Raw genomic sequence first — 13522 nt, forward strand, 5'->3', positions numbered from 1 at the left:
GTAACCAGGTAGACTAGTCCTACTTCTATATGGGTAACCAGGTAGACTAGTCCTACTTCTATATGTGTAACCAGGTAGACTAGTCCTACTTCTATATGTGTAACCAGGTAGACTAGTCCTACTTCTATATGTGTAACCAGGTAGACTAGTCCTACTTCTATATGGGTAACCAGGTAGACTAGTCCTACTTCTATATGCGTATTCAGGTGTGCGTCTTCACTCAACATTGACAGGAGTGTTTCAAACAAAAGACAATTAATAAATTGACAACAATCTTGCGGGGTCAGGTCTGGGTGGTCTGCCAGGGGCCGTTTCATTTAGTATCTGTTTGGGTCAGTTGGGGAAGGATTGTATTTCAACACCTGTTTGGCTCCACCCCTTCCTGGGTCTTTGAAGAGCGATATTAAATTGAATATGACCTAAGGCTCGTATTTCTGTGTTTATTATATTATAATTAAGTCTATGATTTGATATTTGATATAGCAGTCTGACTGAGCTGTGACTGAGTGGTGGTAGGCAGCAGCAGGCTCGTAAGCATTCATTCAAACATTCATTCAAACAGCACTTTCCTGCGTTTGCCAGTAGCTCTTCGCAATGCTTGAAGCACAGCTCTGTTTATGACTTCAAGCCTATCAACTCCTGAGATTAGGCTGGCAATACTAAAGTGCCTATAAGAACATCCAATAGTCAAAGGTATATGAAATACAAATGGTATGGAGAGAAATAGTAATATAATTCTTATAATAACTACAACCTAAAACTTCTTACCTGGGAATATTGAAGACTCATGTTAAAAGGAACCACCAGCTTTCATATGTTCTCGTGTTCTGAGCGAGGAACTTAAACGTTAGCTTACTTACATGGCACATATTGCACTTTCACCTCCAACACTGTGTTTTTGCATTATTTAAACCAAATTGAACATGTTTCATTATTTATTTGAGACTACATTTATTTTATTTATGGTATTATATTAAGTTAAAATAAAAGTGTTCATTCAGTATTGTTGTAATTGTCATTATTACAAATATATATATAAAAATCGTCCGATTTATCGGTATCGGCTTTTTTTGGTACTCCAATAATCGGTATCGGCGTTGAAAAATCATAATCGGTCGACCTCTACCATGTTACTGTTTGTTAAACACTTACTGTTCAAACCCTCATTGTCAGGCTGGTATCAAAGCTAGCCAAAGAGCATTTTACTGGTTGAAGTGTTTTTTAAAGTATAAAGCAGTTGATTTTAGACAATAACACAAACATATTAAGCAGGAGATTCAAACGAGCTTTACAATTAGAATCCAAAAGTAATGTGAAATGCACTCATAATCAACCTGTAAATGGAGGCTATTTTTGCTGTCAGCCTATGAGAACTCCCCTGAGTTTCCCCCACGGTGGTGAATTAGTGAATAGACACAGAGCTTAATGTGAGTTTCCTTGAGTAGCACTCCCGATCTTGCGCTGTAATATTCAGAATACATTGTAAAAAACTAAAATCTTTGCTCACCATTTTAGATATACTACATCCATAACTAGCTGTTTCCTTATTAGCAGGGAGGTGTTTCTGCCCTCGTGCCGCAATTTTATTAAACACAGAAAGGGGCCTATATTGGAGACCAAAAGTCATCTGGCACACTGCTTAGAGTTTCAACTTTACTAACTTACTTCTAGTTTCCACTAATGTGAAAACAAGACAAAATGCCTTTTTGCTAATTTGACTGTCTTAATTGTCAAATAATTTAACTTCTCAGGGCTGCGTCCACCTGCGGGGCACAGCCAGTGAAATATCAGATTCAAAACAAAATGTCATAATTCAACTTTGTCAAACATACAACTATTTTACACCATTTTAAAGATACACTTCTCCTTGATGTAACCACATTGTCCGATTTCAAAAAGGCTTACAGCGCATTGTCTTGGCCAGTTGTAAATGAGAACTTGTTGACTGGCCTGGTGAAATGCGGTTCTTCAGTAATTACACATAATTCTTAATACTGTAGCAAACATTATATTAAACAGGACATTCAAACGAGCCTTACAATTATAATCCAAAATAGTGTGAAATGAACTCATCATCAACCTGGAAATGGAGGTTACTCCCCTGAGTTTTCCAACATTCGCTGTTACGAGTCTAGGGGTATGATTCTTCCTTGGGGTGCGAGAGGTCCTGGGTTCAAATTCCGGATGAGCCCCCACTTATGTTACGAATCCCTTTGGCCCAGCGGTCTGGGGGGGGGGGGGGGATGGATACGAGACCCGTAACATAAATCATGCAAATTATAATCGTGACAAGTAACAGTGAGAACCAAAAACCACAGACAACTGAAATCTACCGTCAAACTCAAAAGGTTTATTTTAAACACACGGTAAAGGGGTGTGAGAAAAGGGGCTGAGTTGGACCCAAGCAAAGAAACAATAATCAAAAACACCCCTAAACTAGACTAGCCTATTTCCACAACAACTAGCTAACTAACCAAAAATACAGAGGGTTGTCCGCCCAGTTCTAACTAGGGTACTTAGACACAGTATTCCTACGGGTAATGTATGCCCATGGGCAACTTGTCTTGGTACCCCCTTTTCTCACCAACAAACAGTCAACACTTTAACAAAACAATACTCACAGGTGGGCTGGACAAAGTGACATGTAGTTGTAAAAACAAAAGAGATCAACACACAGCGAGAGAGAATGAACACAAAGATTGATCTGGGGAGAAAACAACTGACTGGGTTTTTAAACCAAGGGAAAGGGGCTGTGATAGGTTGAGGGAAAAGGAATAGGTGTCTTCTGATTGATGACTGATTGGGGAGTGATGATTGTCACCTGTGAGGAGAGAAGGAGAGAAAAGAAACACACACACAGGATACCTGTATCCGTAACATTCGCATTCAGAATACATTGTGAAAAACTAAAATCTTTGCTCACAATTTTTGCTCCAGGCAGATATAGTACATCCATAACTATCGGTTTCCTCATTAGCAGGGAGGAGTTTCTACAACCATATTGTGTGTGCATCGCCCTCATGTCGCAATTTTAGCTAACACAGAAAGGGGCCTATATTGGAGACCAAAAGTCGTCTGGCACACTGCTTAGAGTTTCAACAACATGAATAACTTATTTCTAGCCTACAATCTTAGATGTTACTACTAATGTGAAAACAAGACAAAATATGACTTCTTGCTCATTTTAAGACAATTGTCAAATAATTTTAACATTCATTACAGATGTCAATTGTTGTATAACATCATGGCTCCGCTGTTGGCATCACCTTTTACAGTGGATTACCGCTGTTGTGGGCCTTTAACCATCTGTCTGACTTTGTTGTTCACACAGGAGAGAAACTTCACTATTGTGGATCCTCTGGGGAGCCTCAACAACCTCATGATGCTGAAGAGGCAGAGAAGAGTCTCTCCACATCAGAACACCTCAAGAAACACCTGCAGAGATCCACAGGGAAGAGAACTCACTGCTGCTCTGACTGTGGGAAGAGATTTACTTCCTCATCAGGCATTAAAATTCATCAGAGAACACACACAGGAGAGAAACCCTATAGCTGTGATCAATGTGGGAAGAGTTTTAGTCAATCTAGCTATCTGACTATACACCTACGAGAACATACAGGAGAGAAACCTTATAGCTGTAATCAATGTGGGAAGAGTTTTGTTTCATCTAGCCGTCTGACAGTACACAAGAGAATACACACAGGAGAGAAATCTTATAGCTGTGGTCAATGTGGGAAGAGTTTTGGTCAATCTGGCCATCTGATATCACACCAGAAAACACACACAGGAGAGAAATCTTATAGCTGTGGTCAATGTGGGAAGAGGTTTGCTGCATCTAGCACTCTGACTCAACACCAGAGAACACACACAGGAGAGAAATCTTATAGCTGTGGTCAATGTGGGAAGAGGTTTGCTGCATCTAGCACTCTGACTCTACACCAGAGAACACACACAGGAGAGAAACCTTATAGCTGTGGTCAATGTGGGAAGAGGTTTGCTGCATCTATCACTCTGACTCAACACCAGAGAATACACACAGGAGAGAAACCTTATAGCTGTGATCAATGTGGGAAGAGTTTTGGTCGATCTGGAGAGCTGACAGTGCACCAGAGAATACACACAGGAGAAAAACCTTATAGCTGTGGTCAATGTGGGAAGAATTTTGCTGCATCTAGAACTCTGACACTACACCAGAGAAGACACACAGGAGAGAAACCTTATAGCTGTGATCAATGTGGGAAGAGTTGTACTACATCTGACTATACACCGACGAACACACACAGGGGAGAAATCGTATAGCTGTAATCACTGTGGGAAGAGTTTTACCACATCTGGCTCTCTGACTTCACACCAGAGAACGCACACAGGATAGAAATCTTATATCTGTGGTCAATGTGGGAAGAGTTTTAGTCAATCTAGCTATCTGACTATACACCGACGAGAACACACAGGGGAGAAACCTTATAGCTGTAATCAATGTGGGAAGAGTTTTGTTTCATCTAGCGGTCTGACAGTACACAAGAGAACACACACAGGAGAGAAATCTTATAGCTGTGACCAGAGATAATCTGATTAAAGACTTCTGATCAAATATCAGAAAATACATACATGAAGGAGTTGTTTCATGATATCAATGAAATGAAATCTCACAATGTAGAATGTTTTAACATTGTAGAAGGAGAATTTTAATGATGTCAGAATGTAGAACCGTAAATGTTTGTCCCCTGTTCTATTGATTTCAACATGATATGGATATTAGCCTCAGGGGGAAAATCCAGGCTCTGAAATGGAAGAGTTACTATTTATGAGATTTAACAAAAAGTGATTAACAAAAAAAGAGTTGTTACACTTACCACGTTGGCGACCCACTTGAATCAAAATGCAACACTTCAAAATGTAGCTAGCTGTTTTCTACATGTTGTCCTCTAACCAGGGATGTACACATTATTCCCAGATTCCGTGTGGTTTTTGAGCTGTTAGTTTTAACAGGACTTGCAACTTCAACTCCCTCCTGTCACACAAATGATTTTAGCATGATATCGATGAATAAGTGTTGTGTTCCTTTGTTTAGCAACCCCTACATTTAAATGCATCACTCCAAAATGTAGCTGACTGTCTTCTGCAGGTTGTCCTCTAATCAGTGAGGTGAAATATATCTCCCATTTCCATGTGTTTTTGTTTAGTTGTTAGTTTCAACAGCACGTACAACCTGATTTCCCCCCTAATCGATATCAGTGATTTATTGCTACTTGTCAAAACAACAGCGTTTTTGGTGCTTGTGCAGTTTAAAAGCTGCTTGTTTTAAAAAATACAAGTAATATGATTATTGTGGCAGATGTTTGTGTATATAGCACATTTTATGTTTAGGTTTTCAATATATCACAAACTGTTTCTGCATATTGGTTATTGATTTGGACACGTTAAAACTGTGTTTTGACATTGGGGATATCCCATCTAGCAACATGTAATTGAAAAGACTTCGACCAAATATTTCATATTTACATTTCATGTAACATTTAGTAATAATTATTTATGTAACCAACTGACTATTTTATTGACATTGTTACCCTGCTTTTAGAATATCAGGGTTCATTCTCAGATGTGCCAACCCAAATGTACTAGAGCATGACATTGGGGACTGGGCCCCGATCCAACAACATGCCTATCTAGTGAACCCTGAAAAGAGAGAGAAGCTCTGCAGTGAGGTGGAAAGTTACTACGGATATTGCAGGAGTTTCCTCTTGAAATCAGACATGTCCGTGGTAAGGACAACTTGGTTTCTGATTGTCTCAAGGGTGGGCAGTCAAAAAGATTTGTGTTTTGTCAGTGCATTACAATTTATTTTGACTGCACGTTTTTCCGTATTGGAGATGAGTTTTGTTTAGGCTCGTTCCAAGGAGACGAGAGTTCTAGAAGCTAGAAGGGTTTTTCTTTTGTTTTCCTCTTCTTGGGCAGATTTAGTGGGTCTCATGGTGGGTGTCTTTTAGGTCCCAGTTGTTGTTACTAGTCAACTTCCAGTGGACACTGAGAGCAAAACTGCAAGATTATGTTATAATACTTTTATTGCATCAAATGGTTGTTTTATGCAACAGAATAGAGGGTTCTTATTGTGTCTGTGTGTTCTACTGAGGATGGGCCACTGGGAGAAAACACTGACAGGAGATTTACAATGTCTTTTGGGTGATAAAACCTAAAGAGACCGCATTCCAGAACATGAGTTAATGTTTCTGTTCTATATGGTACCAGGGAGAGATGACCTCAGGGCCAGACCCTGGTCTCTACACAGAGTACTGTTTTTACAGCAGATACTGTCTGCTGAGAATTATAAGTATCTTTCATACAAATCTTAACCTTGTGACCCGTTCTATTCATCGGTTGTTTGTCATGTAGGTTGAAAGGGGTGTATCTTGGCTTTAAAATACCTTTGTACTTTTGTATCGTGGTTCTCAACGAGTCATCTGGGGGTGATTCATCTCTCAACAAATCATCTGGGGGTGATTCATCTCTCAACGAATCATCTGGGAGTGATTCGTCGACCAGCCATCATTATCGTAGAGCACTCAATTGATTCACCCTATATTTGCGTGTTGTATTGACCTGCTCCCTTATTAATAAGTTAATAAAGATTTAGTTTAAGTATAACTCTGACTTGTGTGATAAGTTTGTCTCCTCATTTGATGTTAAAGAAATTAATCACCACATTTGGGGATGTGAATCTTGACTTGGTGACCGCTCCTGATGACCTGGGTAAATGGTGCACCAGGGACCCCTCTAACTTGGGATCTCAGGGAGACCACACTGCGGGAACAGAGCAGATGGACCCACCTTTAATCTGAGAGGCAGTGAGCCGAGTGGATACCATCAGTATAGTATATACATCAGTACATCTCCAGAGGCAGCGAGCTGAGTGGATACCACATTTCGAACGTAGTTTAAAAAAAAGGTGGTGTAAAGCCCAGCCAGCCATCTGTGAACTGAATGAAAACTAGAATCTGTGTTTACTAGTTAAGACCATTTATGATATAGTATAAGCTAGTAAGGTGCACCTGTAATTATTTTAAACATATACTTGATTTAAACCTGTAATAGTTAGTTAGCGAAGCTAACGTTAGCTAGTTCATTATCACAAAAGTGAGAACTGCTCTAGATTGGAAACTTACGTTAATGAGAGTAAAGCCATATTGTCTTTATGGAAACTTGTTTTAAACCTGTACTTATTCTAAACCTGTAATTATTTTAAACCTGTACCCCATTTTACAAGTAATGAAAAATGTATGAGTTGCATTATCCTAGGAACTAACCATGAGATAGAAATGTGAAAATATTTCTGCAGGTTAAAATATTGTTGAAAAACAACTAATTGATTAGTTATGTTTGAGAATAGCATTGTGTGACAGGCTGACTTGAAAGATTATACTCAACATTTTACTGCGTGGCAATACTGTGTTTGGATTCTGAAGGGCATTTATACAAAAGAGGTAGTCTAGACACTGTATTAATACCATTATGCATTTGAATCCCATCTACAGCTACCATCTAAGATATTAATTTCCCTCCACAAGGGGGCGGACATGTAACGTTTCCAAAATGGGATAGTATTGTACATGTAACGTTTCCAAAATGGGATAGTATTGTACATGTAATGTTTCCAAAATGGGATAGTATTGTACATGTAATGTTTCCAAAATGGGATAGTATTGTACATGTAACGTTTCCAAAACGGGATAGTATTGTCCATGTCACGTTATGCCCCCTTGTGAGTTAATAGTATTGCATGCTGTAGCAGGCTATATAAAGAGGAAGACCTCCATTGACGATTCAGTTCGTTGTAACATCTCGTCTGGACAAGTCACCGTCCTTAGTTAGTTAATTAGTTAGTTAACGAAGCTAACGTTAGCTAGTTCATTATCACAAAAGTGAGAACTGCTCTAGATTGGAAACTTACGTTAATGAGTGTAAAGCCATGTTGGCTTTATGGAAACGATATACAATATATGGAAAAGAATATAGTTGAGGAAATAATCCAAACCTAGTTGTGCCTAGTTAGGACATAACGTTAGCTAGCTAGCTAACGGTACTGTACTGTAGCTCATACAACGCCGACGGTCAAACCCGGCTTTCTAATATTTACGTTCATTAACTATAGTAACGTTATGGAAGATATTCACAGAAAACCATCATTGTCTTCGTTATTCATTATTAGTATGTTATATTATTATAATACATTATTTCGAGACATATTCAGAGCCAAACATCAACCCAACTTAACCTTTTTAACTGTTGTCGCATCCAAACTTGTCACCATCGTTTTCAGTTGTAATTGCGAAGTTCCCGGAAGAAGTCCAGCAACAACGGAGGTTCCTCGATGAACCCACCTTCTAACAAGTTCTTTGAAGAACCTTTTGGGGCTGTTTTTCATTGACCAAGAACCCTACGGTTCTTAGGGGATCTGAGAACAACTCCAGTTGAACCCTTCATTTTTAGAGTGTAGTCGGCTCTATTTACTCTCAGATTCAAACATGATGATTAGTATCAACGATCAAGTCAGCTGCTGCTCCAATACAGTATGAGGTGAGACGGTGAACTGATGTTGAACCGGGCAGTCAGCTGCTGCTGCTCCAATACAGTATGAGGTGAGACAGTGAACTGATGTTGAACTGGGCAGTCAGCTGCTGCTGCTCCAATACAGTATGAGGTGAGACGGTGAACTGATGTTGAACTGGGCAGTCAGCTGCTGCTGCTCCAATACAGCATGAGGTGAGACGGTGAACTGATGTTGAACTGGGCAGTCAGCTGCTGCTGCTCCAATACAGTATGAGGTGAGACGGTGAACTGATGTTGAACTGGGCAGTCAGCTGCTGCTGCTCCAATACAGTATGAGGTGAGACGGTGAACTGATGTTGAACCGGGCAGTCAGCTGCTGCTGCTCCAATACAGTATGAGGTGAGACGGTGAACTGATGTTGAACCGGGCAGTCAGCTGCTGCTGCTCCAATACAGTACGAGGTGAGACGGTGAACTGATGTTGAACTGGGCAGTCAGCTGCTGCTGCTCCAATACAGTATGAGGTGAGACGGTGAACTGATGTTGAACTGGGCAGTCAGCTGCTGCTGCTCCAATACAGTATGAGGTGAGGCGGTGAACTGATGTTGAACTGGGCAGTCAGCTGCTGCTGCTCCAATACAGTATGAGGTGAGACGGTGATGTTAAACTGGGCAGTCAGTCATTCATTCATTCTGTACTATGAGTCTATCAAATCAAATTGAATTTGACCTTACAGTGAAATGCTTACTTACAAGCCCCTAACCAACAATGCAGTTTTAAAAAGCACAAATAAGAATACTAAATAAAAGGAACAAGTAATTAAAGAGCAGAAGTTAAATAATAATAGCTAGACTATATACAGGGGGTACCGGTACAGAGTCAATGTGGAGGCTATATACAGGGGGTACCGGTACAGAGTCAATGTGGGGGCTATATACAGGGGGTACCGGTACAGAGTCAATGTGGGGGCTATATACAGGGGGTACCGGTACAGAGTCAATGTGTGGGGGCACCGGTTAGTAGGTAATATGTACATGTAGGTAGAGTTATTAAAGTGACTATGCATAGATGATAACAGAGAGTGTGGGGGGGGGGTGGGGGCTTCCTCTGACACCGCCTCGTATAGAGGTCCTGGATGGCAGGAAGCTTGGCCCCAGTGATGTACTGGGCTGTACTCACTACCCTCTGTAGTGCCTTGCGGTCAGAGGCAGAGCAGTTGCCATACCAGGCAGGGATGTAACCAGTCAGGATGCTCTCGATTGTGCAGCTGTAGAACCTTTTGAGGATCTGAGGACCCATGCTAAATCTTTTCAGTCTCCTGAGGAGGAATAGGTTTTGTTGTGCCCTCTTCACGACTGTTTTGGTGTGTTTGGACCATGATAGTTTGTTAGTGATGTGGACACCAAGGACCTTGAAGCTCTCAACCTGTTCCACTACAGCCCCGTCGATGAGAATGGGGGCGTGCTGTCTTCCTTTTCCTGTAGTCCACAATCATCTCCTTTGTCTTGATCACGTTGAGGGAGAGGTTGTTTTCCTGGTACCACACGGCCAGGTCTCTGACCTCCTCCCTATAGGCTGTCTCATCGTTGTTGGTGATCAGGCCTACCACTATTGTGGCATGGGCAAACTTAATAATGGTGTTGGAGTCGTGCCTGGCTGTGCAGTCATGAGTGAACAGGGAGTACAGGAGGGGGCTGAGCACGCACCCCTGAGGGGCCCCTGAGTTGAGGATCAGTGTGGCGGATGTGTTGTTACCTACCCTTAAAAAACATGAGCTGGCGCACACCCAGAAGAATAGTTTGTGTGGAGGTCCTGACTAACCGCGAATAAACTATAAACTATCAAAATAAAGTCGCACACTCCATGTATAAACTCCCAGCAATTTATTGGGTATTTACCAACGTTTCAGTATCACTGTGCCTTCCTCAGGGTGATGTCATGAATACTTCAACCAGGTTATGTAGCCAAACAGTGCAATTAGTGCAACCAATGACAATAGAGAGGGGTGTGTCATAATGATTAAGTTCATTAAAATGAATTAGTGAAACTGTTAAATAGTATATGACATTAAATATTTTACTCTATTGTTATCATATAGAAACATCATGGAATATTGTACATCATATTAAATATATTACTCTATTGTTATCATATAGAAACATCATGGAATATTGTACATCATATTAAATATATTACTCTATTGTTATCATATAGAAACATCATGGAATATTGTACATCATATTAAATATATTACTCTATTGTTATCATATAGAAACATCATGGAATATTGTACATCATATTAAATATATTACTCTATTGTTATCATATAGAAACATCATGGAATATTATACATCATATTAAATATATTACTGTATTGTTATCATATAGAAACATCATGGAATATTATACATCATATTAAATATATTACTCTATTGTTATCATATAGAAACATCATGGAATATTGTACATCATATTAAATATATTACTCTATTGTTATCATATAGAAACATCATGGAATATTGTACATCATATTAAATATATTACTCTATTGTTATCATATAGAAACATCATGGAATATTGTACATTATATGACCATCAACATACATTATTGTTTCATTCAATTTCACATAATAAGGATATTTAATATTTTCAAGTTCAGAAGTCAGAACCCATCACCTGCTATGTAAAAGAGACAGAAGAATGCACAATGGTCAATGCTATCTGGGATCCTTGGGACATCTCTACCCTAAACCCTAACCTTAACCCCTACCTTAACCATTTTAAATGTCAACTTCAATGGGCTAGGGACGTCCCAAGGATGTATCTCTACCTGAAAATACATGATCTAAGTGATTGATAGTTGGTATTCAGCAGTCATAAAGCCTTATTTACTTTAATGAACTACTAAAATAGTGATTTAGTCAGACAGCATAAACAGCAGCTCTACACTTTATTGACTGACTGATCCATTCATCCTTCCATCCCTCCTCAGCCTTCCTCTCCTCTGAAGACCCAGTGAGGGTGGAGCTCAGTCAGAGAGCTGTTGAGGGACTGGTTAGGAAGAACACTTCTACAGCCAGAGAGGTGAGAGGTCACACATGGTTTAGATGGTAAATATTTATGTTCCCTTAGCGGTTCATCACGTCAGCAAAAGGGAATATGTTCCATCTATGTTTATTTACATTAGTGCAAATTGTCCACTGATATTGGTGTAATTTCTCACCTCCCTTGGCTGTATGAAGTTAATTTCCCCTCAGGCACACACATTTGTTCTTTGATATTACGAAGGTCATTTGTGTATAATGTACTTTTCCCAACATCTCTTTACATTGCTTATGCATAATCAGTGGCCTGACTGCGTCCAGACTATGTCAAAGGCCCTTCCTGGTAGATCTGAACCTAATGCAGCTTGGAGTGATCAGATGACAGAAGTCACATTTAGGTGCCAGGTGTAACTGAGGCCATAGATGCTCCATATCCATTACTTTGAGTGTTTTATATAATATGACTAAATGTGTTTCTGTGTTGCAGGGGCAGTCAGAAATGGAACAGCAAGGCCACAGAACATGACATAAGGAGAGCTGTGGGAGACCACCTCAAGCCCCTGGTAGAGCCGGGGGTGGTGTTTACCACTCCACCACGCCTTCAGCAGGCTGGAAAAGTGGGATTGATACAGTTTTTCATACTAAGGTGGACTTGATTGGTCAGTCATTGGGTTAATTTGTTTTACAATATGTTCAAATCAAAACAAGCTTTATTTATACAGCACATGTCAGACATGGATGCAACACAATGGCTTCACAGGAAAAAACTATGAAAATAATCAGAAATATTTAGTACACAAATATGAGGATAAAAAAACAATAATAACAACTGAAAGACTAATGAGCATTGTAAGGAAAATCCATTGATTAAAATATCAACAATATGATGCAATATCCAACCCAAAATATAACTTGTTTTTTAGGAGGGGTTCTGAAAGACACTATGGGGGTGTCCACTGGAAGTTGACTAGTAACAACAACTGGGACCTAAAAGACACCCACCATGAGACCCACTAAATCTGCCCAAGAAGAGGAAAACAAAAGAAAAACCCACACCAAACTTAAAGACAGGAAGTAAACCAAAAAGGTGGAGCAACTAAAGGTGTTGACTCTCCACATGTATCAAGACAACTGGAGCACTGGGCCAGACACTCTTAAATAGAACCTGGACCAGCTCAGGTGAAACACCTTCCCACTAACGAGATGGACAAGCCAGCACAGGTGTAACACATACTGACTAACGAGGTGACACCAATCAGTGCGTCCTACGTGCTAACGAGCTAGACGTGCTAACGAGCTAGACGGGCTAACGAGCTAGATGGGCTAACGAGCTAGACGCGCTAACCAGCTAGACGTGGTAACGAGCTATACGTGCTAACGAGCTATACGTGCTAACGAGCTAGACGGGCTAACGAGCTAGACGTGCTAACGAGCTAGACCTGCTAACGGGCTGGACGTGCTGACGGGCTAACGAGCTAGACGGGCTAATGAGCTAGACGGGCTAACGAGCTAGACGTGTCAGCATTTAAAAACAAGAAAAACACATTTCTAAATAATATATATATATACAATCGAAATATTTTTGATCCTTATCCTTTTTCTTACTATAGAATCCTAAAACTCACTAGCTTCTAGAACTCTCGTCTTCCTAAAACTCACTAGCTTCTAGAACTCTCGTCTTCCTAAAACTCACTAGCTTCTAGAACTCTCGTCTCCTTGGAACGAGCCCAAACAAAACTCATCTCCAACACGTAAAAACATGCAGTCATAATAAATTGTGATCCATGGCAACTCACTGGCTAAACGCAAAACACAAATCTTTTTGACTGCCCACCTTTGAGACAATCAGAAACCAAGTTGTCCTTACCACAGACATGTCTGATTTCAAGAGGAAACTCCTGCAATATCCATAGTAACTTTTCACCTCACTGCGGA

At 40.2% G+C, this 13522-nt stretch overlaps 1 protein-coding gene across 1 annotated transcript; it reads left to right on the forward strand.

The window, feature by feature from the left end:
• The first annotated feature begins 1958 nt into the window (after positions 1-1958).
• On the forward strand, positions 1959-6642 carry LOC145867062 (uncharacterized). Its single transcript, XM_082971106.1, has 2 exons — positions 1959-1971; positions 3332-6642. The coding sequence occupies exons 1-2, from the start codon at positions 1959-1961 to the stop codon at positions 4297-4299; spliced, it is 981 nt and encodes a 326-aa protein (XP_082827232.1). The 3' UTR covers positions 4300-6642.
• The last annotated feature ends 6880 nt before the right edge of the window (positions 6643-13522 follow it).

The sequence above is a fragment of the Salmo salar genome, unplaced genomic scaffold (assembly GCF_965601325.2).
Source record: "Salmo salar unplaced genomic scaffold, fSalSal1 ptg000177l, whole genome shotgun sequence".
In the NCBI taxonomy this organism is placed as follows: Eukaryota; Metazoa; Chordata; class Actinopteri; order Salmoniformes; family Salmonidae; genus Salmo; species Salmo salar.